This window comes from Arabidopsis lyrata (assembly GCF_000004255.2).
Source record: "Arabidopsis lyrata subsp. lyrata unplaced genomic scaffold ARALYscaffold_2, whole genome shotgun sequence".
Taxonomy (NCBI): domain Eukaryota; kingdom Viridiplantae; phylum Streptophyta; class Magnoliopsida; order Brassicales; family Brassicaceae; genus Arabidopsis; species Arabidopsis lyrata.
In genome coordinates this window covers 12,350,908-12,376,767 of record NW_003302554.1, presented here as the reverse complement: position 1 = coordinate 12,376,767, position 25,860 = coordinate 12,350,908, and the positions used below count along the sequence as shown (strand labels likewise).

Genomic DNA, 25,860 nt, shown 5'->3' with positions numbered 1-25,860 from the left:
ATCGGTTGAAACTGATTTGATAAATAATATACCACTCAATTTTGTTTAATCAAATAATTACTTTCCCTAGTCTTTTAAATGATTTGCGGCTTTTAACCATGATGCAATATATGTCTGGTTTGCATAAGTAAGAAGTAGCTATTTGCCTATTTCTTTGAGCTAATCTAATATGGCTGTTGACGGAAAAAAAAAAAAAGTAGCTATTTCAACATTTTTTTTACTAAGTTTATATCGTATTGACCATGCATATTTTCATATCTCTTAGATTTATTCATGTATTTATGAAAAACATTTCTCTATTTTTCGGTCACAACATTATTGGTAATTATTTTCAACTAAACAATTTCTTATATTTGCTATTGTGTACATCAAGATTAGACTTATAAAGACATGAGTAACGAGTAATGACCGATTTACTAAACCAACAATTTGATTTAAATCGGATCTAACGCTACTGAGCCTGCATTTTTTTTAGTATCAATTGGGCCCAGTAATAAGCCCATTAATAGGCCCAACAGAGAAATTCCCGCTCCTGGGACTGCATCTTTCCCGCGCTTTTCTCGACGAACCCTTTCTTCTTTGACGCAAGAACTGAGAACAGTGAAGAAGAAGAAGAAGAAGAATCAGTAAAAATGGAAGTAATACGCTCTCAGAAGCGAACAGTCTCCAACGACGTCGTTTCAACTCCAACGCTTCCCCTCTATCTTACAGCTCCACCCATGGAAGTCCGCTTAGAAGAGTTCGAGCTCTTCGCCATCGACCGCTTACGAGGTTTCAATCAATTTCAATCCAAAATTTTGTTCCTTTCGAGGAGACTCTTTCTTGGTTTTTGAAAAGTTTGTTAATTTTTTGTTGTGATAGTTCTGAAAGGAGTCTCAGATGGATTAGCTCGTGGACGAAACCCTAATGAAATGGATGATCTTGTAAGTTCATAAAAATTTGAACTTTTAGTGACAATTTCCAGATTTTTGTTAATCAAATTCAATTTCTTTTGATTATAGGTAGAGACTTTGTGGAGAGAACATATGAGACTTTCAGATGTTTCAGAAATGATCAATAAAGATATAATCTCGCATTTCGTTCTTCGTCTCGTTTATTGTAGATCGTAAGCTCTTGCTCCGTGCTTTGGATTTTGTTTATCGTAGATTTTAGTTTCTGTAGTTTATTAACTTAAGTATTTCTGGATCTTTGCTTAAGGGATGAGTTGAAGAAATGGTTTCTTAGTATGGAAACCGCTCTTTTCCGCCATAGATTCCGGCGTAAAAAGATTGAAGAACAGGTACTTCTGTGTTCTTTTTTTGTTCGGTGAGCCGAGATGTGGAATGGCGGGTAAATTTCGCTTTTTGTGTTTGTTCACAGAGAGCAATTGTGGGAGAATTTGGACTACCGTACAAGGCAGTCATTGGGGCAGAACTTGAGGTAATTTTTAGATTCAGAGTATATAGAAAGCTCATTGTCTTACAATATTTCAGGATTGTGGTTTATTCAGAATTCAAATGATTGAGAGGTGAAGAAATTGATCTTTGACCATTTGCAGAGTTTGAAGGAGAGGTTGGGGCTAGTTGCACGTTCACTTGGTCAATCTGATGGTAATGATACTAATTAAATCTTCGATCCCTTTTCTGTCTCTTAGTAGGGACATGTTGTATTTCGATACGATTTTAGCTTCATCTAGCTCTAGAAATTATTTCTTCTTCACCTCTCTGAGCTATTTAGCAGTAAAACTTGAACCTTTTCTAATGGAAACTTGAATCTTTCTTATCCTTTGCAGTTGAAAACATATATTACAAGGTAGATCTGTCTCATCTTTTGTATTTGTTCAATTGTTCATGTACTTCAAGCTAGATATTTATTCATCTGATCAATTATTCATTTTCACCTGAAAAAAGGTTCCTTTTGAAGAGGTTCCTGACCTTGTAGCTGGCCGGAGAGTATTATTACAAAAAGGGTATGCCTTTGTAGCTGGCAGTCAGGCAAGTCATGGTGTCTATTTTAATTTGAAAACATAACTTCTACTCAGTAGATAGTAGTGTCTCTTTCGATAACTCAGATTTCCTTATTTATCCTTGCAGTTGGTTTCCCTTGTTGTCACACAATTTCGATCTCATTTGTCGAAGGCACTCATTCTGACAAACAGGTTATAATGGTTATGTGAATATTGAAAAGCTTCTCTTATATCCCTCACGCTTTATTAACAAGATTTTTCTTTTTGTTTGCAGAAAATGGACGACTACCATTCGAGAACGAGAAAAAGACAGACTAACTCCAGTAAGTACAGTGCTGAAATCAACTGCTTTATTTCATGTCCCTCGTTTCCTTTAACTTATTGTTGTTATTATCATTCAGATAGTAGAGGCGTTATCTACAAGCTATTTGGGTCCTGATTATTCTCAGGTGAGGATCGTCCTTTAAAACTTGTTATATACATATATAGATTTGGAATGACTGAAGTTGTTAATATGTCTCCACAGTCAAGTGAGTACGCTGACATATCACTTAAGGATATTGATCAAGTTTCCAAGAGTTCCTTTCCCCTTTGTATGCGGCATCTATTTGAAAAAGTAAGCTGCTTCATGGCTTTCATATCTTATATTCTTTATTAATTACATATCCTGCTCCCATGCAACTGTAACATGTGTACATTTACACACAGCTTCGAGAAGATCATCATCTAAAACATGGAGGAAGAATGCAACTGGGTCTTTTTTTGAAGGTTTCTCCTTATACACTATCCCCCTTGTTAAGATTTGTTGCATTTGAATGCGACTTGATGCAGATAGATTCACATCTAGATTTGAGGCTAGACGTAATAACATTTCTATTGGTCAAACATCAAAGTAAATAAGCCACCAGTTCTTTTTTCATGTTTTTTCTTCTATTTGTACCACTTTGAAGTTGTCTATCGGCTGTGTAGGGTGTGGGTCTGAAGTTGGATGACGCCTTAGCGTTTTGGAGAGAAGAGTTCACAAAAAAGGTAATTCGATTCGCAAAAGTTTCTCGTTGTCCTCACCCTTTTTCCATGTTTTCCTGTGTGCTAGCAAATTTGAATAACTAAGTAATGCTGAGCTATTAGATGCATGTTTTGCTTTTCCTTGTTATCCTCAGGTTGGCTCTGAGAGATTTGATAAAGAGTATGCGTATGCCATTCGCCATAACTATGGGAAGGAAGGCAAGAGAACAGTAAGATCCTACCTGTCCTTTTAAGCCATTTTTAGAGTTTTCATCTCTTCTTTATGTCAATGAAAGCGGCAATGATCAGCTTCTGATACCAAATACACATTGCAATTTCAGGATTATACCCCTTATGCTTGTTCAAAGATCATCACATCAGCTCCTGGTGCTGGGGATCATCATGGCTGTCCTTACCGACATTTCAGGTCAGTTTGCTCAGTAAAAATATGTTCTCTTCCTGTGAAAGAAAAGGGTAAAGCCTTATATATTATTCATGTAGTATCTGTTATCCATCACCAACATCATATCAACACTACCAGCAGCTGAAAAATAATGAGTTTTTGTATATATTTTGATTGGTGAACATAAGGAGAGAATTTTTGCAGTAACGGAAACTCCTTCCATGATATAAATATGTGCACAAAAGCGAATTCGAGCGCATGAGTGGCTTGCTTCTTTTGTTCAGCAGAAGTTGTTGCCCTTGGTCTTTGTCTACCTATAAAGCGAAACAATAATTACATATGTGTAGATGTGTGAATGATTAGGTGAATTCCTAAGTAATCTATCTGATGCATTCTGGTGCTTTGATGACAGTGAGGATAACCTGAAAGCAGCACTTAGTAGAATGGGATTGAGTTCTCGTGGAATGGAAGATGTAATGGATAAAGTTCGAAACAAACATTATCAGGTGATTGATCTCACTTAAAAACTTGAATCTTTTCGTCGATTTTAGCAATAACTAACATGCTTTTCTTTATATACATTTATGGTAAAGCTCGCATGCACCTTAACCTTTGAAGCTGTTTATGGTGCATCCTGTGATACTGGGATCAACCATCCTAACCAATACTTCGAAGAAAGTCAGAAGATTCTGAAATCCAAGACTCCAGCTGCTCCGGTTTAATCTCCCTATGGTCTCAATGTAATCAGTGACATATATGAAACTTATGATTTTAAGTTGATGCAAAACCTGTTTGATGATAGTAGGCCTGGGCATAATACCCGAATCCGAAGAACCGAACCGAATCCGACCCGAAAAATCCGACCAGAACCCGAACCCGAAGTTTTAAAATACCCGAACGGGTTCTAAACTTCACAACCCGAAAACCCGAACCCGAACAAGTATCCGAACATACCCAAAATATAAGTACATAGTTATAATATATTAGTAATATTTATACTTGTAATAACGTAAGTGCCAAAATTATTCGGATGTTAAGATATTTTCGGGTGTTTTAGCTACTTTGGGTTAGATTCGGTTTAAAATACTTGGGTTTTATATATTTTTTGAGTATTTTTCAATACTTTGCATAGAATCGGATACAAAATTTCTAATATTTGGATACTTCGGGTAAACCCGAATCCGAACTTGAAATACCCGATCCAAACCCGACCCGAACCCGAAGTTTTAAAATACCCGAACGGATCTTAGTTTTCTAAACCCGAAAAATCCGACCCGAACCCGACCCGAATATCTGAACGCCCATGCCTAGATGATAGTACCATGTTTTTAAAAGCTAAGCATAAAGAAAAGAAAAAAACATTAGGCATATGTTAGGCATATGCTTACTTCTGTTCCAATATTGTCTTATTGTGGAGTATAGATCCTGAACATGTTTCTTTAATTATTCAAAGAAATCAATGAAACTGAAGTGAATCTCTTGCTCACACTGTGACTGACACATATGTCCTCTGTCTTGCAATAAAATATTCAACTGTATGATAAGATTTGACCACAAGCCATTGTTGTAGTTATTGTGGTTGTTGCTACTACTATGTACACTTTTGAAGTGGACAATGTGAGTGAAGGTGAAGATGATGAGACGTTGAGAATGGAAAGAAGTAAATTCTCTGTTGGATAATGTAATTTAATCTCTTCGATCCGCTGTAAAAATGTAGATATCTAGCTAGTAACCGTGGTTGCGAGGCGAAACGTCCAAAAGAATTAAAATAAAAATGTCTATTGAGAGTATTTTGGGGTATTTCATGTTCTTGTTCGTTTTTTCTAGGATTTTCTCTTATATTTCGCTTCTTTTTAACGATGTAAGTGAGATAAAAAAAATTAACTTCTAAATTTTCAATAATAATATAATCTGTAGCATAAATTAATTAGGGGATGTACATCTGATGTTGTAGGTGATGAACCATTTTAAATTGTATAATAGTGTTTAGTTTTGTTGTTCAAATTGTATTTCATGGGATTGGATTTTGGATCCAACCCCTTGCACTCTTATTCAACGTTTAACTTAATCTTTAGAAGAAAATAAAGAGGGTCGCCAACATGAAATTTGTTACATGAAAACAACAAGGACAAGATTGAACCGAACTTGACCCGAACTTGACAGGTATATATAATTAAATGTTTAATGATGTAAAGTTCTTACTAAATTTCTTTGTTTGCCCAACATCGTACAAAAGAAAGTGCTAGAGAAGATAAGGGAATAGTATAAAATAATCATTTGTCGTAGGTGATCATAATTAAATAGGAAGTATTGAAGATGACAGTGGAGGAAAAACATTCAACTCCATAAATAATTAAATTTATGAACAAGCTGTTGATTCGAGTTTGGAACATTTTTTTCGATTTTGGAAATGTTGTGATCATGAATGCCATTGTTTCTCTCTTTCAAAGCATAGTAGATAGATATTTAGGGGTTTAAACACAGCGGTTAGGGTTGTGAGAGTTTGTAGAAGCAGACGGTTACGGTTACAAGAGTTATTTAATGTTTTGACCGACTGGTTTAGCAGTTGAAAAAGTATTTTCTATATTAAATAAAAAAATAGTACGTTTGTGGGAGATTTACGACTAGTTAATCAGTGGATACGATAGCGGTTAAACCAAAATTTACCAAAATAAATGTAATATATAATTGTGAAAAGTATAAGAACACCGAAAACTATATTTATGAAAAAGTATAAATTTTTTAAACATGATTAATAATTAAAAACTATTAATAATTACTAAATAATTATTCAAATATTAAACAAACAAATTTTATAGTGAAACAAAAATAATTATTAATATTGGAACATTAAAGTTAGATGATGATTACTTTTTTAGAATTAACGTGAATATATATATATAGAATTTGATAATATATATTTCAATTTGTTGTTTTTTTTTTAAAACCAATCGCAACCACATGCAACCGCAAATGCTTGTGGGAAGGAACTTTTGAAATCCAGCAATTTCGACGGTCCGAAGTGGTATGGAGGAGTTTCTACGATAGATACCAACTATTAACAACTGTTACATGATTGATATCGGAAGAACCAATCAACGCCTTAAGCGGGCTGCTATATATTATATTTTTTCGAACGGACAATAATTTGTCGATATCAAGATTTTTTTTTTGGTATAAAAACGGTTCTTAGTTGATCCATGGTGAATTTCTTTTATTTTTCTTAGACCCTATTACTATAAACTATAATTTATAAATAGTAACAATCCGTAAATAGATTTGTCCGTTTCAACCACCGTCACTATTCCAACTTTTAGATAGTCAATAGAAAAATGTAGAATGGATACGTTATTTAGAGCATCTTGCAATAATAATTAGTCTAATGACATATGCGATATATGTCCCAGAAGAACATGTAAAAAACAGATGACCATGTGAATTATCCGATCGCCACAGAAAACACAAGTTTGGCATAGACCACAAATTTACTTCTAAATTTTTTTATACTCTTTTTTTTTTTCAACAATTTTTTTTATACTCTATCATCGTAAAAAACTTATATTATATTTATGGCATTAAACATCGGTATATCAATTCATAAAATAGTAAATAAAAACATTTTTAAAAATACATGAAAAACAGGACACTAAAGTTCATTCCAACCTTTTTTTAATCTTAATACATGAAAAACAGGACACTAAAATATCTTTTTGACTTTTGTTATATCTTAATACCATCTTTTTTATTTTGTCATTTTATTGAATAAAATCTTATCACCAAAATTACTGATTCAAGAAGTGTTATACATCATTTGCATAATATTTTCTCCTTTAAATTGTTGTGGATGAGACAAAAATAATACCAGATTGACAATTATACCCTCAAAATTTTCACAGGCAAGTAGTTTCTTTGGTGGTCGTGCCGACGTGCTCTCTAAATTCTCTACGTACTCAAGTCAAAGTCAAACAACAATGAGGCTAATTCCGTAGTTTACCTCCATAACCCCCATGATTTCACACGTGTTAATTCCCCTGTTCTAAAAATCCCCGCCTAGCCCCGATTACTCCCCGCTTAATCGCTAGGCCCACCCTATCCGCCTCGATTAATGACTAATCCCCTAAAAAATCAGTAACCCGATTATTCTCCGCCTAATCCGATTACTTTCTGCCTAATCTTATATACCCCGATTATTTTTTAGATGGCAAGTATAAAAAAACTTTTTATTTTTGTTATTCAATCATTTGAATGGAGAGTTTGTGATGTTTTACAATAACTTGTGTTCAAATTTTAATAAAAATCATAAATTTTTACAATATTGGATTAATATATTTTAAAAATATTAAAATAACCCTAAAACTAATCCCCGATTAATCCCCGATTTTAATCCGATTTTCCGATTAATCGCTAGGCCCATGCCGAACGCCCGACTAGCGCCTAGCGATTTTTAAAACAAGGGTTAATTCTTATTTATTTAATCTAATTTTGCCGACTCAATAAAAAATAAAACCTACGACACTCAAAGATCATGCCACGTGGGCACCATTATTGATGAACAATAATACAATAAGGAGCGTTGCAGAGGATCATTACCCTTCCTGTGACATAGCAACCATCTTCGTGGCTATCTGTCGGAACCCTCCTGTACTATTCCTTGAGATTCTTCATTTCGTCAGTCCATAGTCAAATTTTTACACCTTCTTTGTCTTTTATCTTCTCTTCTTCTTTGTCTTTCGTACTGGTTTAGCGACTCCTCTCTCTGTCTCTAGCTCCGATCCTTCTTCCGAACCAAACTTGATCTCATGTTTGTGTTGATAGATTGAATTACTACTCCAATCGTTATGCAATCTGGTGAGTTTTTGAGGGTACTCTCCATTTTCCTCGAAAGTATCAAAATTTATGTATTTCGATGACTAAAGACTACATTTTTTCATTTTTTACTCTCAGAATATGAAATTAGTACTCTGTATCAAGAAGCTCGGAGTCGTTGGTTGAAACCTCCTGAGGTACTGTTTATATTACAGAATCATGAGAGATTGACGCTTACTAATACCGCTCCTCAAAGACCTACAAGTATGTTTGATTGACTTGCTCCTCTGACTTTAACTGGTTTGGTTTTGATTCAAGGTTAATTTGATGATCAATTTTGGTAAACTCTTGTTGTCTCTTAGGTGGGTCTTTGTTTCTTTTCAATAAAAGGGTTCTAAAGTTTTTTCGTAAAGATGGTCATCAATGGCGAAGAAAAAGAGATGGTAGAGCTATTGCAGAAGCACATGAACGACTTAAGGTATTAGAAATAGTGAAGTTTGATCTTAGAGACTTCTTACATTGTTGCTACTTGCTTTTAGATTTGATTTGCAACATTAGATATGTTGTTCTTAAGGTTGTTAATGAGTCTTTGATCGTTGTGTTTGTGAACAGGTGGGTAATGCTGAGGCCTTGAATTGTTATTATGCTCATGGAGAGCAAGACCCTACTTTTCGGAGGCGAATCTACTGGATGTTAGATCCGTGAGTGGTCATGTACTCATACTATGTGAATACAAGTTACTCTTGTTTGTTATCTCAAAAATGAAGATAAAGTTTATTGCTCTTGATATCAGGGAATACGAGCATATTGTCCTTGTTCATTACAGGGATGTAAGCGACCGAGAAGAGGTGATTTCTCTGAATAAGCAATATTTGTTTAACTAAAGCTGGAACTTCAGTTTCATTGTATGACTTCATGGTTGCTTAACGTTTCAGGGACAACAAGCTGGTGGACAAGTTTATCAGTTTGCACCAATTCCTTCCACTCTCTTTTTAAGTCCAAACTCCATCGGGACTCAAAATGTAAGCTACAATCACTACATTGGTGATTCTTCTGACATACATCAGCAGCATTCATCTACTTCGCCAGGCATTGCAGAGGTTAACTCTAACCTGGAAGGCAGTGGAAGTTCTTCTGAGTTTGAACAGGCTTTAAAGATGCTTAAGGAACAACTGAGTATCGGAGATGAACAAGTTAATTCTGTAGATCCACTCAACATTCAACCGGAAAGTCTTGATAGTCTCCAGTTTTTAGAGTATAGTAATGACAGAGATCACCTTGTTCAACCAACGACTATATATCAGAGACCAGAGAATAACAAACTAGAGAGATGTTATGGAGGCAATTTTGGAGCCCAATACAATGCCAAGAATGATTCTAACAAACTAGAGAGATGCTATGGAGGGTATGTTGGAGCTGAATACCATTCTAGCAATCTCATGCTCGTAAAGAATGATTCAGGTACGCCAAAGTTATACAGCATTGGTTTTTTTCTTTCTATTTCATCACTATATGATGTTGACACTACTCTATATTCGAAATATGATTTGGGAAATATTTATAAGTTATCTTCTCACAGTGAGTTTCATTGGTCATTGAATGTAGCCAGACTTTATGGACGATCTGTAATTTATCACTTGAAGTCTTGTCATACTTTCTTCCTTGTTTGTCTCTGTATGAAGTTTTCTTTGCGCGGAACTGAAGAATGATATATAGTTATTATGAAAAGTAAGAAACAATCTTTTTACAGGTGGTACAGGAGGGAGTGGAGATCAAGGGTCCGAATCTTGGAAAGATGTGTTGGAGGCATGTGAGGCTTCTATACCTCTTAACTCTGAGGTAACTCTCTCCTAAACGTAAATAAAATGTGGGATCAAAGTAGTACTCACCGACTTCATACAGAGGAACACGGTGAATGAACCATATGTGTTATGGTTTTCTAATCTCTAATGGCAGTTGAAGAGTAAATTTTCCAAACTAATAAGTAAAAAGTTTATAATCTAGAAATTTATATACTTTTTGTCGGAAGCAGGGAAGCACACCAAGTTCTGCAAAAGGATTGCTAGCTGGATTGCAGGAAGATACAAACTGGAGTTACAACAATCAGGTTGACCAATGTATGTCATCTGCTTTGCTAAAGAATACTTTTAGGCTTCATCATACCTTGTATAACATCGGTCAGTTCTGATAGTTGTCTTAAATTTCAGCTACATTGTTGTTGCCTCAAGATCTTGGTTCTTTCGAAGTTCCTGTTTCTTATTCTGCACTGGGAGCTTTGGAGAATAATGATGATTACTGTAGAATGATGGATAATGAAGGGAAAATCGGGCTTCCTTTCGAGGAAGAAATGAGACTGGCAGGTGCACATAAGAAAAAGTTTACTATCCATGACATATCACCAGAGTGGGGTTACTCGAATGAGACTACAAAGGTCTAATCTCTTACACTTACCCCATCCGTAAAATTTCGTTGAGACTTATGTGGAAGTGCATAAATTACTCTCATGATTGATATACATTGTTATTTTCTTGCCTGGTTAGAACAAATGATGGTGATCTTCCGTTTTGAAATTTCATCTTGACAATGCAGGTGATAATCGTTGGATCATTTCTCTGTGATCCAACAGAATCTACATGGTCTTGCATGTTTGGGAATGCTCAAGTTCCTTTTGAGATCATTAAAGAAGGTGTTATTCGGTGTAGAGCCCCTCCATGTGGTCCTGGAAAAGTCAATTTATGCATTACTTCTGGAGATGGACTCTCGTGTAGTGAAATAAGGGAATTTGAGTATCGCGATAAGCCTGACACATGTTGCCCTAAGTGCAGTGAGCGACAGACCTCTGATATGTCCACAAGTCCAGATGAGCTTTCAATACTCGTAATGTTTGTGCAAACACTTCTATCAGACCGACCATCGGAGAGAAAAAGTAACTTAGAGTCAGGCAACGATAAGCTGTTGAAGATACTGAAAGCTGATGATGATCAATGGAGGCATGTCATAGGAGCGGTCCTAGATGGCAGTGCATCATCAACAAAAACAGTTGATTGGCTTCTACAGGAACTGCTTAAAGACAAGCTGGATACGTGGCTGTCTTCAAGATCCTGTGATGAAGATTACACAACTTGTTCTTTGTCAAAGCAAGAACAAGGTATTATCCATATGGTTGCAGGCCTTGGCTTCGAGTGGGCACTCTATCCAATCCTTGGTCATGGAGTCAGTGTAGATTTTCGTGATATTAACGGATGGAGCGCTCTTCATTGGGCTGCACGATTTGGAAGGTGAGTAGTAGACTAACACTGTCATTTCAACAATTTTGATTCGAATAGAATTAGTATCTTGCTGTTTTCGCATCGTAGTGTCACAAGTAAAAGATTGTTTTCACTTGGTCATTGTCAAAAGGAGTTTAAGATGGAATCTTTCTTAGACAATAGCTTCAAATGAATCTAATAACCAATACTGTGTTCTCTGATGTGGCAGTGAAAAAATGGTGGCTGCCCTTATAGCTTCAGGGGCATCAGCTGGAGCAGTGACTGATCCAAGTCGACAAGATCCAAATGGCAAAACTGCAGCTTCAATAGCTGCCTCTAATGGCCACAAGGGTCTTGCAGGTTATCTGTCAGAGGTGGCGTTAACAAACCATCTCTCATCGCTCACACTTGAAGAAACCGAGAGTTCAAAAGACACTGCTCAAGTGCAAACAGAGATAACTTTGAATTCCATCTCAGAACAAAGTCCTTCTGGTAATGAAGATCAAGTTTCACTGAAAGACACACTGGCTGCAGTACGAAATGCAGCTCAAGCAGCTGCAAGAATCCAGGCAGCTTTTCGTGCACATTCATTCAGAAAGCGAAAACAAAGAGAAGCAGCTATGGCTGCTTGCTTACAAGAGTATGGGATCTATTGTGAAGATATCGAAGGGATCTCGGCCATGTCGAAGCTAACGTTTGGAAAGGTCAGGAACTACCATTTAGCAGCTTTATCTATTCAGAAGAAGTATCGTGGCTATAAAGGTCGTAAAGAGTTTCTGGAGCTTCGCCAGAAAGTTGTAAAGATTCAGGTATTTTAACAGCTTTAGTGAGATGAACATAGTTGTTTCCCATTAGCCTTTGGCGTCTCATGTAGCTCTTTATTCTCTTCTAATTCTGGCAGGCTCATGTGCGAGGTTACCAAATAAGGAAAAATTACAAAGTAATCTGCTGGGCAGTAGGAATTATAGATAAGGTTGTACTCAGGTGGAGAAGAAAAGGAGTTGGGCTAAGAGGGTTCAGGCAAGACGTAGAGAGTACAGAGGACAGTGAAGACGAAGACATTCTCAAGGTGTTCCGCAAGCAGAAAGTAGATGGGGCAGTGAACGAAGCTTTCTCTCGTGTTCTATCGATGGCTAATTCTCCTGAGGCTCGCCAACAATACCACCGCGTGCTCAAGAGATATTGTCAGACAAAGGTTAGTAGTTTACAAGAGATGAATCAAAGTTATAAATAATTATGGTGGACTTGTTTTTAGTGTTTCTTCATAAAGTGATATGATAATGAAGATGCTTGAATGAACATCTGCAGGCTGAGCTTGGAAAAACAGAGACATTAATTGGAGATGACGACGATGGGTTGTTCGACATAGCTGATATGGAATATGACACTTTGTTTACATTGCCTTGAGGGGAGAAAGACAGGCAAGAACATCTATGTGAATTTAGAGGTTTAATAGTGTATGTAGATTTTGTGAAGTTTCAAGAGTGAATAGTTTAGATTTATAGAGTTGCATGCAAAGAAGAAAACAAGGAAGAGCTCTTGTTAGTAGTTTCTGTAAATGGTCTTATTGGGGCTAACTTAAAATGCTTAAAGACTTTGATGTGTTGGATAAGCAAAACAATGTAAATACAAATTTGTGATATCATGTTTTTTTTTGTTTAAAATAGGTAAGTCTTATAATTTCTCTCCAAAAATTAAGAAATGAAATAGGATGAATCGTCTGGTGCACATAGTTCACATCATTCAGCTAAAAAAAATTAAATGAATAAATATATATTTTTTAAATTGTTCAATTCTTTTATATTCAAATTTGGGAGAGAAATGGGTTGGATGATATTCCACTTTCTTTTTTTTTTTTTTTTTTTTTTTTTTATAATTTGTACGATAATTCATTGAGAGACTAACATTTTCATCTTTAATTTTTGTGTTACAGTTTTTTTTTTTTTTTTTTTTTTGTCGGCAACTTTTGTGTTACAGTTAAAACTGAATTTTGATTGAATATAATTTTACATTCAATTATAAAAAAAAACCAGTATTTTTAAAAAAAATCAAAAATTGAATTAATTTGAGTAAATGCTAATATTTTTAAAAAATTATCTAAATATCTTGTTTGTCAAGTTGCTGTTAAAGTATTAACTAATTCGTTACAAAAGATCTAAATCACGAGTGAAAAAAAAAAAGAAAAATCTAACTAATGTGCCATTTAATGTTCAAAAACTTAGCAAAAATGCTACAAAACATAAATCTTTCCAAATATGTCAATGGTGGACAACATTTCTTGTCTACCCAAATTTTTGTATGTCGTTTTGAATTCTTGTCCACCAAAAGTCTGTTGTTTTAAAAGTGGACAAGATTTTTTGTCCACCAAATATCTTCTCAATATGTTGTTTCAAAGGTGGACAACATTTCTTGTCTACCAAAAATTTCCGGTTCAAAGTCTTGTCCATAATTATGGCACATTTGAAAAGACAAATATTTTGTGGCAATTTATGTAAGTTTTGCTACGGTATATGACACATAGGCCTGGGCATTCGGATTTCGGATCGGATTCGGTTCGGATTTATTCGGATTCGGATAATTCGGATATGAGATTTTATTATCCGTTCGGATTTTATGACTATTCGGATCGGGTTCGGTTCGGATAGTGTCGGATTCAGATCGGTTTCGGATCGGTTTTCGAGAAAAAAAACTAAAAAATGTTCAATTTAGATTAAAAAAAATAGTTTAATTTTACTAAAATTTGGCTAAGTTTTCAAAAAATATGTATAATATTAACAAATATACCTAAAAACTTTCTAATATCTAGGTTATTTAAGATATTTTTGTTATTTGTTATAAAATTATAGCTAAATATAACTAATATTTTTGGATATATAATTTTATTTTCAGTTTTCGGATATCCTTTCGGTTTTCGGTTCGGATCGGGTTCGGTTCGGATAATTCGGATAGGAGAATTCATTATCCGTTCGGGTTTTGTGACTATTCGGTTCGGATTCGGAGCCGGATTTTTCGGATCGGTTTCCGATCGGTTTTCGGATTTCGGATTTTATGCCAGGCCTAATGACACATTAGACCAAAATTCCAAAAAAAAAACATTCTCCAATCTCAATAGTCCATAGAAAAAAAGAAACATAGCGTTGAAAAAAGAAAAGAACTATAGAAGTGACACGTGCGTCATTCCAACCGTTAAATTAACGCAAAGGAGAAGATTTAATGATTCAGCAAAGTTTTTCTGTCGTCTTGTCACTATCGAACCCAAGCGCATTTTAGCAACCACCGCCACCGCCCTTTTCACAAATGCTTCTCATTGACACAGAAGAAGAAGAAGAAGAAGAAGAAGAAGAAGAACAAGCTTCTCCGATCCCTCTTCTCTCATATCGATCTGTAATGTTTTCTTCTTCCTCTCGTCATCTTTCTCTATCCAGATTCTCACGATTTAGCTCTCTGTGTTTGTTGAACGATTTCTAATTTTGTTGTAATCTGAATCATACTCAGTGAAATCAAGCGATCTAGAAGAATCTGGCAAAATCTTAGGTGACGAATGTTGGGACTGCAACGAGAAACATCCTCGATGTACAAGAGAACGTCATCGAGAGATTATTCTCCAATGGTCGACGTCGAAGATAGCTCAGGTATGCACGAAACATGCATCGTTTTATAGAAGCTATTTTCAAATTTTTAACTATGAGATTTCGAATTTGTCTTCAGGTCTTCTTTTAGAGAATGAAGTGAATAAGGAAATGGAGACTACAAATCCTTCATGGAAGTGTTCTCTTCCACATGTTCTAGTGGCTACGATTTCGTCGTTTCTATTTGGTTACCATTTAGGGTTTGTCATTGAATTTAGCTCTTCTTCTTGAATATTGTTGTGATTACTTGTGTTGAACTTGTTTTTTTGGGTTGCTACAGAGTTGTTAATGAACCACTTGAAAGCATTTCGTCTGATCTTGGTTTTAGTGGTGATACATTAGCTGAAGGTATTCATTGCTTCTTATTGCTTAATACATGGCAGTGATCCTCACATTTACTACTTATATAAGTTCTGTTTGCGTCTTTATGTGAAAGGTTTGGTGGTTAGTGTATGTCTTGGTGGCGCGTTTATCGGATCTTTATTCAGTGGAGGAGTTGCTGATGGGTTTGGAAGGCGGAGAGCTTTTCAGCTTTGTGCTTTGCCTATGATTTTGGGTGCTTTTATAAGGTAATTTTGGAATCTCCTCCGAGCTCTGGTTCTTAAACTGTAGTCATCTAGTGTTTCTTTAAGCTAGACTTAGGAATTGGCAAAAGCTATTGTAATCAAATCCCAAGAAGGCACGCTTAAAATTGTTGACCATTTCTTCATTAGAGATAGTACTGATACCTGCAAATATCTAGTGACTGTTCTAGTACATATATTTACCAGAAGCAAGATCCTATCTCAGGGTTACAACATGTTTTCGATTCTCTGTTTCATTTCTCTAAGAAAAGACTTACAGTGCTGAATGAAGAGAAATCTTGCAGATCAAATTAAATAACCAATAATCTTTCCAGTATTCTGATCCCACTCACTAATGTATATTCTGATGTGCCATGTGTATTTGATGTAGCTCATATCAAAATATTATGATCCTTTAGCAAGAGTTGGCCTCGTTTTCATTATTTTGGTTTGTTGTTTATGCAAAATGTGTTTCTCTCAGTGGAGTTAGCAACAGCTTAGCTGTGATGCTTTTGGGAAGATTCTTGGTTGGGACTGGCATGGGTCTTGGGCCACCTGTGGCAGCACTCTATGTGACAGAGGTACGTACATGCTGGCGTCCAAAGTACTGATTATAGATTTTACTCTGCAACAAGTTTTGAGCCGCTTGACTTCTCACGCAAATTTCCCAAATTTTGACTAGGTATCACCAGCTTTTGTTAGGGGAACATTTGGAAGCTTCATACAGATAGCTACATGTCTGGGACTGATGGCAGCCCTGTTTATAGGGATCCCAGTCCATAACATCACTGGTTGGTAAGTAACTATCACCTTTTGTAGAATCTATCATATTCTTTAGTAGAATCAACATATAAAACGTTTTGATCATCTATGTTGTTATGGTATCCAGGTGGCGTGTCTGTTTCTGGCTATCAACGATACCTGCTGCACTACTCGCTCTGGGAATGTTCCTATGTGCTGAGTCTCCACAGTGGCTATTCAAGGTCTGCTTCATTATTCATTTTTACAATGTTCTGTTGTATGTTGAACCTGAAAATTGCACTGAATTTTACATTATTTTTGAAACGGTCATCATCTTATGCAGCAAGGGAAGATAGCTGAAGCAGAAGCCGAGTTTGAGAGGCTGCTCGGAGGGTCTCATGTGAAAACGGCAATGGCAGAATTATACAAACTAGATCTAGACAAGACGGATGAACCAGATGTTGTGAGCCTCTCGGAACTGTTATATGGTCGGCATTCAAGAGGTATGTATAACTCTTCTGTTTTTTTTCTCCGGGAAAGTAACTGCAAACATGTATGTTAATTGTTGTGTCTATTTGTTTCCTGCATAGTACTTTGTTATTCACTTGTTCCTTTTGCAGTTGTTTTTATTGGATCAACCCTGTTTGCTTTGCAACAGCTATCTGGTATAAATGCTGTTTTTTATTTCTCTTCTACCGTTTTCAAAAGTGCCGGAGTACCATCGGACCTAGGCAACATATTTGTTGGAGTTTCAAACCTCTTGGGTAGAGTAGCCCTCTTCTCCTGTTTTTTTTTGTTTCTTTGTCTTTTCAATTATATGGATCTTGGATTGTAACATTGTTCTGTTATCAGGATCTGTAATCGCGATGGTGTTGATGGATAAAGTAGGAAGAAAGCTTCTTCTCCTTTGGAGTTTTATTGGCATGGTGTGTTGTACTTTTTTTTTTCTTATTATCAACGTTAATATGACTTAATCCTGTCAAATATGAAGAAAAATCACATATCTTGTTGATGTGTATAGGCAGTAGCAATGGCACTTCAAGTTGGTGCAACAAGTTCATACTTACCACATTTTTCGGCGTTGTGTTTATCTGTCGGTGGCACTCTAGCGTAAGTATTTCTTGAAACTGAAATTTGTTTTCCAACTATATTTCATGTTCTAAATGCAATTGTCATTTGCGATTACAGGTTTGTGCTAACATTCGCCTTAGGAGCTGGTCCAGTACCAGGTTTACTCCTCCCTGAAATCTTCCCAAGTCGAATTAGAGCAAAAGCTATGGCTTTTTGCATGTCGGTGCATTGGGTAATAAACCCGTTGATTTGACCATCTCATGGATTCATTTTATAACGTTGCTTAACATTGTTGGTTCTGGTTGGACAGGTGATAAACTTCTTTGTGGGTTTACTCTTTCTGAGATTGCTTGAGCAGCTTGGTCCTCGGTTACTATATTCGATGTTTTCTACGTTCTGTTTAATGGCGGTGATGTTCGTGAAGCGGAACGTGATTGAAACCAAAGGCAAAACACTTCAAGAGATTGAGATATCTCTACTAGCCAAACCATGAATGTGTATTCATTCTCTCCCTATGTCTTGTTGGTCACTGTTGTATAATCAAATAAAATGTTAAATTTCACGTAAACGAATCAATATCAGATTTGAATATTCTTATTCTCTCTATTAGAAAACTCTTGGGTTTAAATAGTCGCATGATACAGGTATGTGCAACAAATTAAAGCTAGGCAAAATTTCAAAAGTGTGACCATACATCGAAATTAAAGCTAACATAATCCCTAATGTATCAAATTTTAGCAGATGCTTTCAACGTGTAAATTTTTTATTTTTGCAAAGTATATATTCTCTATCATTATTTTCAAATATATTTTTGGGTTTCCATAACAAAAATTTAAGTATTTAACGCTGGAAGCCAACGTGAGAAAAAGAAGAAATATAGCCTATCATTCTTTTTCTTACACATGATCACCATACAAAAAAAAGGCAAATGTATCGAGGAAATAATTTGCCAACCACTCGTTCCAATAAAAGAAAAGTCAAAAATAAACACAAGTCAAAACATTCCCAAATATATAAAGCAATGTTCACCAGAAACTATCATCAATCAATCAATTTAACCTAGACATCATTCCTTATTGTCCCAGCCAAAACAGTGAAAAACTAAAAAAAAAAAAGAAAAATAAAGTTAAGAAAATGAAAGAGTCAACAAGACTCTTATGGATATTATCCATCATTGTTTTAGTGGCAGCCGTTTCTAAGGCAGTCTCAGAGCTAGACAACGATGCATTTGATGATGATGATCATACTTCATTGGAAGGCATGACAATTAAACGTGAAGCCATGGAAGTGAAACCACCAAAAGCTGGCAAACGCAAAGGTAAAGGTGAAGCCATCGGAGTGAAACCACCAAAAGCTGGCAAACGCAAAGGTAAAGGTCGTGGCACCGTCGCCGCAGGACCTGAGATGAATTGGCCTGGACAATGGGAGTTATTCATGAAGAATTCTGGTGTATCAGCCATGCACGCAATTTTGATGCCTTTGATTAATAAAGTTCAGTTTTATGACGCAACCATTTGGAGAATTTCACAAATCAAGTTGCCTCCTGGCGTAGCTTGCCATGTTTATGACCAAAAGGCGAACAAAATTGATTGTTGGGCTCACTCTGTCCTCGTTGATATCAACACCGGAAACATCAAGCCTCTTGCGGTAACAAAATTACTATTTATTACTCCCTCCGTTTCTTTTTTTATATAATTGTTTTAGCTACAAACACGCAGATTAAGAAATTACAAATATATTTCTATTTTTACATTAGTCATGGTTGATCTGATGGATTTAATGGAAACATGACAGCTTACAACAGACACATGGTGTTCGTCGGGAGGTTTAACCGTAAACGGTACTTTGGTAAGTACTGGAGGATTCCAAGGAGGAGCAAACACGGCAAGGTACCTATCCACCTGCGAAAACTGTGTATGGATTGAATATCCAAAGGCACTCGCTGCAAGGAGATGGTACTCAACACAAGCCACTCTTCCCGATGGCACTTTCATCGTTGTTGGAGGCCGCGACGCTCTCAACTACGAGTATATCCTTCCAGAAGGACAAAACAACAAGAAACTCTATGACTCACAACTTCTTAGACAAACAGATGATCCAGAAGAAAACAATCTTTACCCTTTTGTTTGGCTTAATACCGATGGTAACCTCTTCATTTTCGCCAACAACCGATCCATTCTTCTTAGCCCGAAAACAAATAAAGTGCTCAAAGAGTTCCCTCAACTTCCCGGTGGTGCTCGTAACTACCCTGGTTCCGCCTCTTCGGCTCTTCTCCCCATCCGCCTCTACGTTCAAAACCCCGCTGTCATCCCCGCTGATGTCCTCATTTGTGGTGGTGCAAAACAAGACGCTTACTTCCGCGCTGAGAAGTTGAAAATTTACGATTGGGCCTTGAAGGATTGTGCAAGGATAAGCCTCAATAGTGCTAAGCCTGTATGGAAAACAGAGACCATGCCAATGTCACGTGTGATGAGTGATACTGTGATCCTCCCAAATGGAGAAATTCTTATTATTAATGGTGCAAAACGTGGCTCCTCCGGTTGGCACTTAGCCAAAGACCCAAATTTTGCTCCACTCTTGTACACACCTAACAAACCTTTAGGCAAACGTTTCAAAGAACTCGCTCCTTCCACTATCCCTCGCGTGTACCATTCCATCGCAATCGCTCTTCCTGATGGTAAAGTTCTTGTCGGTGGAAGCAACACCAACGACGGTTACCAATACAACGTTGAGTACCCAACCGAGCTCCGTATCGAGAAATTCTCACCACCTTATCTTGATCCAGCTCTTGCCAATATGAGACCAAGAATCGTAAACACCGCGACACCAAAACAGATTAAGTATGGACAAATGTTTGACGTAAAGATCGAGCTTAAACAACAAAACGTAGCAAAGGAGAATGTAATGGTGACAATGTTGGCACCATCATTTACTACACATAGTGTGTCGATGAACATGAGGTTGCTTATGTTGGGTATTAACAATGTCAAGAATGTTGGTGGCGATAATCATCAAATTCAAGCAGTTGCTCCTCCTAGTGGAAAAGTTGCTCCTCCTGGTTATTATCTTCTCTTTGCCGTCTACAATGGTGTCCCTAGCGTTGGAGAATGGATTCAGATCGTGTAATTTTGATATGCATATATATATAGTGATATTTTTGGAAACGAAACCTATAACATGTTTGTAAGGCCAATTTTTTTCTTTATACTTGTATGAATATATTCTTTGATTATTTAATTATTATATTTTTGAGAAACTGTTTTTTGATTGATATATAACAAATTGGAGAAAATTTTCATAATGGAATCACTATATAGAATAGTCATTTATTATAATAATAATTATTTTTTTGTCCACAGTCATATAGTCATTTTTAGTAAATAATGTTAATTATGAAATTATTTTTCCAACATCTATTCCATTTTAAATATATTCTGTAGGTAAGGAAAAATTCAATTCATTTTAACATTACAAAAATGCATCACAAAATTTAAGTATATAACACATATCAAAAACTACAATAAAATCTCTATAATTCTTATATATTTATATAAACTCTAGTATTGTTTATACCAATAAACTCGCAAGGAGGCGGCTATAATATTTAAATTTAATGAATTATAATTCTAGTATTGTTTGTCTTTCTTAAATTTGGATTAATATTTTGTAAACTTCATTTATAATATTTTTTCTACATCAAAAATTTTATGTTGTTTTCTAGATATAAAAATTGTTTCTTTTACTTGTAATTGGTTCTAAAAATATATTTATTATAACTAAAAAATCTTCTTCTAACATAAATATAATTTTAAAAGTTACAAAATTAGCCAAATTTCTGTATAAATTAATAATTATTAACTTATCGATAAACAAATCTTTCTATAAATTAATAGAATTTTATGGTTCAGATATTAATCGAATAATTAACTAATTAAATTTTAATTAATAAAAATTACGTCTAAATATTATGAGGATCGTTCAATTTTTTTTTTTATAACAAATCTCCAAAAATAAATAAAAGAAAAAAGGCTTTATCTCTACCGTTGTCGTCACTTAATCTCCGACGGAGGAAAAGTAGCCACCGCTTGAAGAATCATTCATAAACACACACAGAGAGCTCTGAATCTCGAGGAAGAAGATGGTGAGGATCATTCCCATGGCTGCTTCCTCCATTCGACCTTCCCTCACCTGCTTATCTTCTTCTCCTCGCTTCCCCATCTCCCTCTTCTCCAGAAATCTCTCTCGCACTCTCCGTAATCATCCTCCACCTTTCACATATATCGTTGACTATAGAATTTAGAATCAATCATTGTTCAGTTGATTAGTGAATTCTAGAACTAGGGTTGTTATAAAGTTCCCAAATTTCTGGTTGATTCGTTGACAAATTACTATATTGTTCAATTTTGTTGCAGATGTTCCTCAATCACAGCTTTTTGGTTTAAATTCTCATAAGCTTTTGAGAAGAAGTGTAAACTGTTTAGGAGTGGCTGAATCTGGTAAACCAGCTCAAGCTAGTACAGCTACTGCACAAGATGATCTTCTCACCTGGGTCAAAAATGATAAGAGAAGAATGCTTCATGTTGTTTATCGTGTTGGCGATTTGGACCGGACAATAAAGTACGTAACTTTGAATTTCCTGTTATATGATTTGGTGGAGGATTAGGTTTAACAGAGTCATCTGATTGATGTAGGTTTTATACTGAATGTCTTGGAATGAAGCTTCTACGCAAGCGTGATATACCGGAAGAGAAGTATACAAATGCTTTCCTTGGTTATGGACCTGAAGATTCACACTTTGTGATTGAGCTTACTTATAGTAAGTCGTATATGTATCCTCCTTTTATGCTAGTGCCGAGATGCAGAGTATTGTAGTTCATTTAGCTCCAGTGAGCTTAAGACTATGCATTTTATATTAAGATGGTTGGCTTAGCTTTCTTAGTGTCATTTTGTTTACAGATTATGGAGTTGACAAGTATGACATAGGGGCTGGTTTTGGTCACTTTGGTATTGCTGTCGACGATGTGAGCCTCTACAATCTATATGAAATAATATCCTTCTTTCTTTGTAACAGTGTTTTGTATGTCTGGATTTTACTAAAATCTTTCCACTTAGGATTGTCTTATTTCTAAGATGTGAACTTTCTTTCCGAAAAGGTGGCGAAAACTGTAGAGCTTGTGAAAGCCAAAGGGGGAAAAGTAGCCCGGGAGCCTGGTCCTGTCAAAGGTGGCAAAACTGTGATCGCATTCATTGAAGATCCTGATGGTTACAAATTTGAACTCTTGGAAAGAGGTCCTACACCAGAACCTCTTTGCCAAGTTATGCTCCGTGTTGGTGATCTCGATAGGGCCATAAAGTTTTATGAGAAGGTGAGTCCTATGAAATTGTTTTGAGATGTGATAGTTTATAGCCTGAACAGTAAATGTTTGTTCTGATAGATTTTCTATTTCTTTTATCTAATGCATTATCCTCTGATCATATGTGCTTGCTTTCTTTATAGGCTTTTGGGATGGAACTTCTGCGAACAAGAGACAACCCAGAGTACAAGGTAACTTGCAATGCCTCACGAATCTAATTCTTACCCATGCAGCCTTAACCTCCCCTTGTCTATATTGTTTATATGTTTTTGTATAAACTCACTTACCGTAAGTGGTTATTTGCAGTACACAATAGCCATGATGGGATATGGTCCAGAAGATAAATTTCCTGTCCTAGAGCTGACATATAACTATGGTGTCACTGAATATGATAAAGGAAATGCTTATGCACAGGTAAGAGAAATTTGACATTCCGTTCGTCTAAATTCCTTTTCAACTGGAGGGTAGCCATAGTTTTAACTTGTTTGCTTTATTTGATTACTATCAGATAGCAATAGGGACGGATGACGTGTACAAAACTGCAGAAGCTATAAAACTCTTTGGGGGAAAAATCACGAGGGAACCTGGTCCCTTACCAGGTATTAGCACGAAGATCACCGCGTGTCTGGATCCTGATGGTTGGAAATCGGTAAGATATTGGTGTGTTGAGATAGATTCATATTGAGGGAAAGAACTCCGAATATCATGTTTTGAGTTTGCGAACTTTTGGCATTACAGGTCTTTGTGGACAACATTGACTTTCTCAAAGAACTGGAGTGAGATGTCAAAGGAGAAAGGAGAAGAGAGGCAACAAATGCATGACAATGGCTTATGAGGGAGACAAGAGGAGAGGCCTTGTTGTTGTTACATCGGTTTGGGGTTTGATATAATATCTCTCAGAGTGCTGAGTATTTGTCCAAAGTGAATGATTTGTTTTCAGAATATAGTGTAGTTGTTTTACATGTTGCGTCTTTGTATATTAGTTCCACTTAACATTGACTGCCAATAAATAAGATGATAAGTGAATGATAAACAAGAAAAATATATCTATCCGAACGTATAACAACAACAAAACTTATACAATGCATATTGACTATTTGGGGACATGTGAGAACATAGAACGTATGAACAAATCTAATTCCTCCAAATCTTATGCCTAGTCGAAGACTCGAAGTTATGATGATCCTTACACTAAAAACATCGAAGCTTGACATCAATTCTTGAATGTCATTCCTTTTTCTTCTTAAGTTATTTTTTGTTTCGGGATTTTATTTACAAAAAAGTATGTATGGATAGATTAACCGAGCTAGATTTTAGTGATACAAAAAATTTGTGAATTAGATAATCTTTTGCTGAACAAAAAATTACCTTAGACAAGGCAAATATTGAAACATGTCAAACGACATCGTATAATATACTAAAAGATTAGCGTTAGATAAACTTGTATACGACGTCGTATAGATCTTTTTATAGAACTAGAAGTTAACCTATGCAACACAAAATTGAAACATGCCAAACGACGTCGAAGTTAACCTATTCGACGTCGTTTGGCATGTTTCAATCTTTTTGTTGCCTAGGTTAACATTCTTGTTCTATAAAAGGATCCAAATCACAGTTTTCTGTTTTCATAGCCGCTGTACTTTTTTTATAACAAACATAGCGAAAACACATCATAAGAAAGTTTGTGCTATTTTGATCACATCAATGAAGAAACCTAACATTCGATTGAATTATTTTGCGAAAGGTATGTGCTAATATAACAATGTTTAAGATATTTTACATTCAGTCGATTTTATTTAGAGTTTTTAAATATGTGCGTAATTTTTTTGGTTGTCTTATTATTGAAAACTATTTGCTAATGTTTTTATATTATTATTAGTTTGATTGCTTGATGTTTATGTTTTGACTCCTGAATATATCAATGAAAAGATAAAATAATTCAAATTTAGTATAAAAATTATCTAAATTTAATATAAAACATTTTCGAAAAATCATTTGATAAATGTATATCATCTTTAGAGGTGGGGAAAATATCTAATATCTTAATCCAATCCGATCGAAAGATGATATATGAAACTTCCGGATGTGGATCCATTTTTTTTCTTTCTAAAACATGGTATTCAGATCCGACTTGGATCTACTTCCAAATATAAAATTCTTAATATATACATGTATATATGTATGAAAAAATAATTATAAATTGGTTGTATAATTTAAAAATATATTTGTGTGGTAATTTTAACCATGATATATATTTTATGTTTTAAAATTATTATAAAAATATATTGAAATTTTTTGATGACATTTTTAATAAGAATAAAATTTTATTCTAATTTTCTAAAAGTTCCAAAAGAGGGATTTATATTTATAATTCTCTCAGATTTTATCAGTTTTTTTTTATTGTTTTCAATTTTATGTTAATGCTCTTATTGGTCTAGAATTTGGGATTTGTAGAAACAAAATCTTTTTTTTTTTCTTGGAAACAAATTTCCATGATAAAACAAATGGTTGATTAGAGAGTAATGAAGCAATTTAGGAGGAAGATTTGGAGAATTTAATTAGAGAAGACTAGAAAACAAAAGTTGAAGTGAGTGTGGAATCTGAGAGGTGTTTCCCTCTTCTAACATAATAGGTTAAAATTTCAAAAAGAGGAAAAAAATATTCAAAATGATAGTGTGTTTTTCATTAGTTGTTTTAAGATTTTTATCCTTTTATTTGACTGTTTTCTATTTTATGTTAAAGCTCTAATTGGTATTAATTTTGGGATTTGTAGAAACAAAATCTCTTATTTCTTTTTTTTGTAAAGCAAATTAGCATAATGAAATAAAAAAAAGAAATTGACTTTGACTAAATATTTATATAATATAATGGTGAAATGTAAAAAAGGTAAAAAAAATTATTTGACTTCTATGATAGGATGGTAGAATAATAATTAAGAAATGATCTCTAGATTATGCACAACCTATGGACATTCATGTAACCTACACTTATTTTTTGGTCAAATCATGTAGCACTTAATGGTAATATATAAAAATTGACTTTGACTAAAAATTTATTAAAATAATGTAATAGTGAAATGAAGAAAATGTAGGAAG

At 35.2% G+C, this 25,860-nt stretch overlaps 5 protein-coding genes across 6 annotated transcripts; all 5 read left to right on the top strand.

Annotated features, from left to right (window-relative positions):
- The first annotated feature begins 569 nt into the window (after positions 1 to 569).
- On the top strand, positions 570 to 4,154 carry LOC9324653 (probable DNA primase large subunit). Its single transcript, XM_021033940.1, has 18 exons — positions 570 to 771; positions 862 to 923; positions 1,002 to 1,105; positions 1,198 to 1,279; positions 1,360 to 1,419; positions 1,538 to 1,589; positions 1,772 to 1,791; positions 1,890 to 1,973; positions 2,073 to 2,137; positions 2,220 to 2,268; positions 2,347 to 2,394; positions 2,472 to 2,561; positions 2,654 to 2,713; positions 2,915 to 2,974; positions 3,106 to 3,180; positions 3,292 to 3,377; positions 3,766 to 3,859; positions 3,947 to 4,154. The coding sequence occupies exons 1-18, from the start codon at positions 633 to 635 to the stop codon at positions 4,073 to 4,075; spliced, it is 1,359 nt and encodes a 452-aa protein (XP_020889599.1). The 5' UTR covers positions 570 to 632; the 3' UTR covers positions 4,076 to 4,154.
- A 3,801-nt stretch (positions 4,155 to 7,955) lies between these two features.
- LOC9324652 (calmodulin-binding transcription activator 4) lies at positions 7,956 to 13,063 on the top strand. 2 transcript variants are annotated; one of them, XM_021035058.1, is made up of 13 exons: positions 7,956 to 8,201; positions 8,298 to 8,423; positions 8,522 to 8,637; positions 8,772 to 8,860; positions 8,953 to 9,007; positions 9,095 to 9,620; positions 9,910 to 9,998; positions 10,189 to 10,276; positions 10,367 to 10,590; positions 10,749 to 11,437; positions 11,637 to 12,216; positions 12,309 to 12,602; positions 12,716 to 13,063. In XM_021035058.1, exons 1-13 carry the CDS (start codon positions 8,192 to 8,194, stop codon positions 12,812 to 12,814), a joined length of 2,985 nt encoding a protein of 994 aa, XP_020890717.1. In that variant the 5' UTR covers positions 7,956 to 8,191; the 3' UTR covers positions 12,815 to 13,063. The 2 variants fall into 2 exon arrangements, with proteins under 2 accessions (XP_020890717.1, XP_020890718.1); XM_021035059.1 differs by having other exon boundaries at positions 7,958 to 8,201; positions 10,192 to 10,276.
- A 1,593-nt stretch (positions 13,064 to 14,656) lies between these two features.
- LOC9324651 (probable plastidic glucose transporter 2) lies at positions 14,657 to 18,017 on the top strand. Its single transcript, XM_021035786.1, has 14 exons — positions 14,657 to 14,791; positions 14,903 to 15,039; positions 15,116 to 15,236; positions 15,317 to 15,384; positions 15,473 to 15,605; positions 16,081 to 16,180; positions 16,282 to 16,394; positions 16,489 to 16,582; positions 16,684 to 16,843; positions 16,961 to 17,104; positions 17,193 to 17,266; positions 17,362 to 17,450; positions 17,529 to 17,643; positions 17,722 to 18,017. Exons 2-14 carry the CDS (start codon positions 14,949 to 14,951, stop codon positions 17,902 to 17,904), a joined length of 1,485 nt encoding a protein of 494 aa, XP_020891445.1. The 5' UTR covers positions 14,657 to 14,791; positions 14,903 to 14,948; the 3' UTR covers positions 17,905 to 18,017.
- Positions 18,018 to 18,343: 326 nt separating this feature from the next.
- Positions 18,344 to 20,680, top strand: LOC9324650 (aldehyde oxidase GLOX1). Its single transcript, XM_021034058.1, has 2 exons — positions 18,344 to 19,058; positions 19,206 to 20,680. The coding sequence occupies exons 1-2, from the start codon at positions 18,546 to 18,548 to the stop codon at positions 20,535 to 20,537; spliced, it is 1,845 nt and encodes a 614-aa protein (XP_020889717.1). The 5' UTR covers positions 18,344 to 18,545; the 3' UTR covers positions 20,538 to 20,680.
- A 735-nt stretch (positions 20,681 to 21,415) lies between these two features.
- LOC9324649 (probable lactoylglutathione lyase, chloroplastic) lies at positions 21,416 to 23,815 on the top strand. Its single transcript, XM_021035458.1, has 9 exons — positions 21,416 to 21,664; positions 21,824 to 22,028; positions 22,103 to 22,227; positions 22,368 to 22,432; positions 22,565 to 22,777; positions 22,909 to 22,956; positions 23,072 to 23,179; positions 23,274 to 23,414; positions 23,504 to 23,815. Exons 1-9 carry the CDS (start codon positions 21,550 to 21,552, stop codon positions 23,543 to 23,545), a joined length of 1,062 nt encoding a protein of 353 aa, XP_020891117.1. The 5' UTR covers positions 21,416 to 21,549; the 3' UTR covers positions 23,546 to 23,815.
- Positions 23,816 to 25,860: the final 2,045 nt, after the last annotated feature.

Coding starts and splice junctions, on each gene's coding strand:
- LOC9324653 (XM_021033940.1), top strand. CDS start 633: ATGGAAGTAATACGCTCTCAGAAGCGAACAGTCTCCAACGACGTCGTT. Junction 924..1,001: donor CTAATGAAATGGATGATCTT/GTAAGTTCATAA, acceptor TTTTGATTATAG/GTAGAGACTTTGTGGAGAGA. Junction 3,378..3,765: donor TGTCCTTACCGACATTTCAG/GTCAGTTTGCTC, acceptor CTTTGATGACAG/TGAGGATAACCTGAAAGCAG.
- LOC9324649 (XM_021035458.1), top strand. CDS start 21,550: ATGGTGAGGATCATTCCCATGGCTGCTTCCTCCATTCGACCTTCCCTC. Junction 22,957..23,071: donor GAGACAACCCAGAGTACAAG/GTAACTTGCAAT, acceptor GGTTATTTGCAG/TACACAATAGCCATGATGGG. Junction 23,415..23,503: donor ATCCTGATGGTTGGAAATCG/GTAAGATATTGG, acceptor TTGGCATTACAG/GTCTTTGTGGACAACATTGA.
- LOC9324652 (XM_021035058.1), top strand. Junction 8,424..8,521: donor CGCTCCTCAAAGACCTACAA/GTATGTTTGATT, acceptor GTTGTCTCTTAG/GTGGGTCTTTGTTTCTTTTC. Junction 11,438..11,636: donor TGGGCTGCACGATTTGGAAG/GTGAGTAGTAGA, acceptor CTGATGTGGCAG/TGAAAAAATGGTGGCTGCCC.
- LOC9324651 (XM_021035786.1), top strand. CDS start 14,949: ATGTTGGGACTGCAACGAGAAACATCCTCGATGTACAAGAGAACGTCA. Junction 15,385..15,472: donor TGGTGATACATTAGCTGAAG/GTATTCATTGCT, acceptor TTTATGTGAAAG/GTTTGGTGGTTAGTGTATGT. Junction 16,395..16,488: donor GTCCATAACATCACTGGTTG/GTAAGTAACTAT, acceptor TATGGTATCCAG/GTGGCGTGTCTGTTTCTGGC.
- LOC9324650 (XM_021034058.1), top strand. CDS start 18,546: ATGAAAGAGTCAACAAGACTCTTATGGATATTATCCATCATTGTTTTA. Junction 19,059..19,205: donor GAAACATCAAGCCTCTTGCG/GTAACAAAATTA, acceptor GAAACATGACAG/CTTACAACAGACACATGGTG.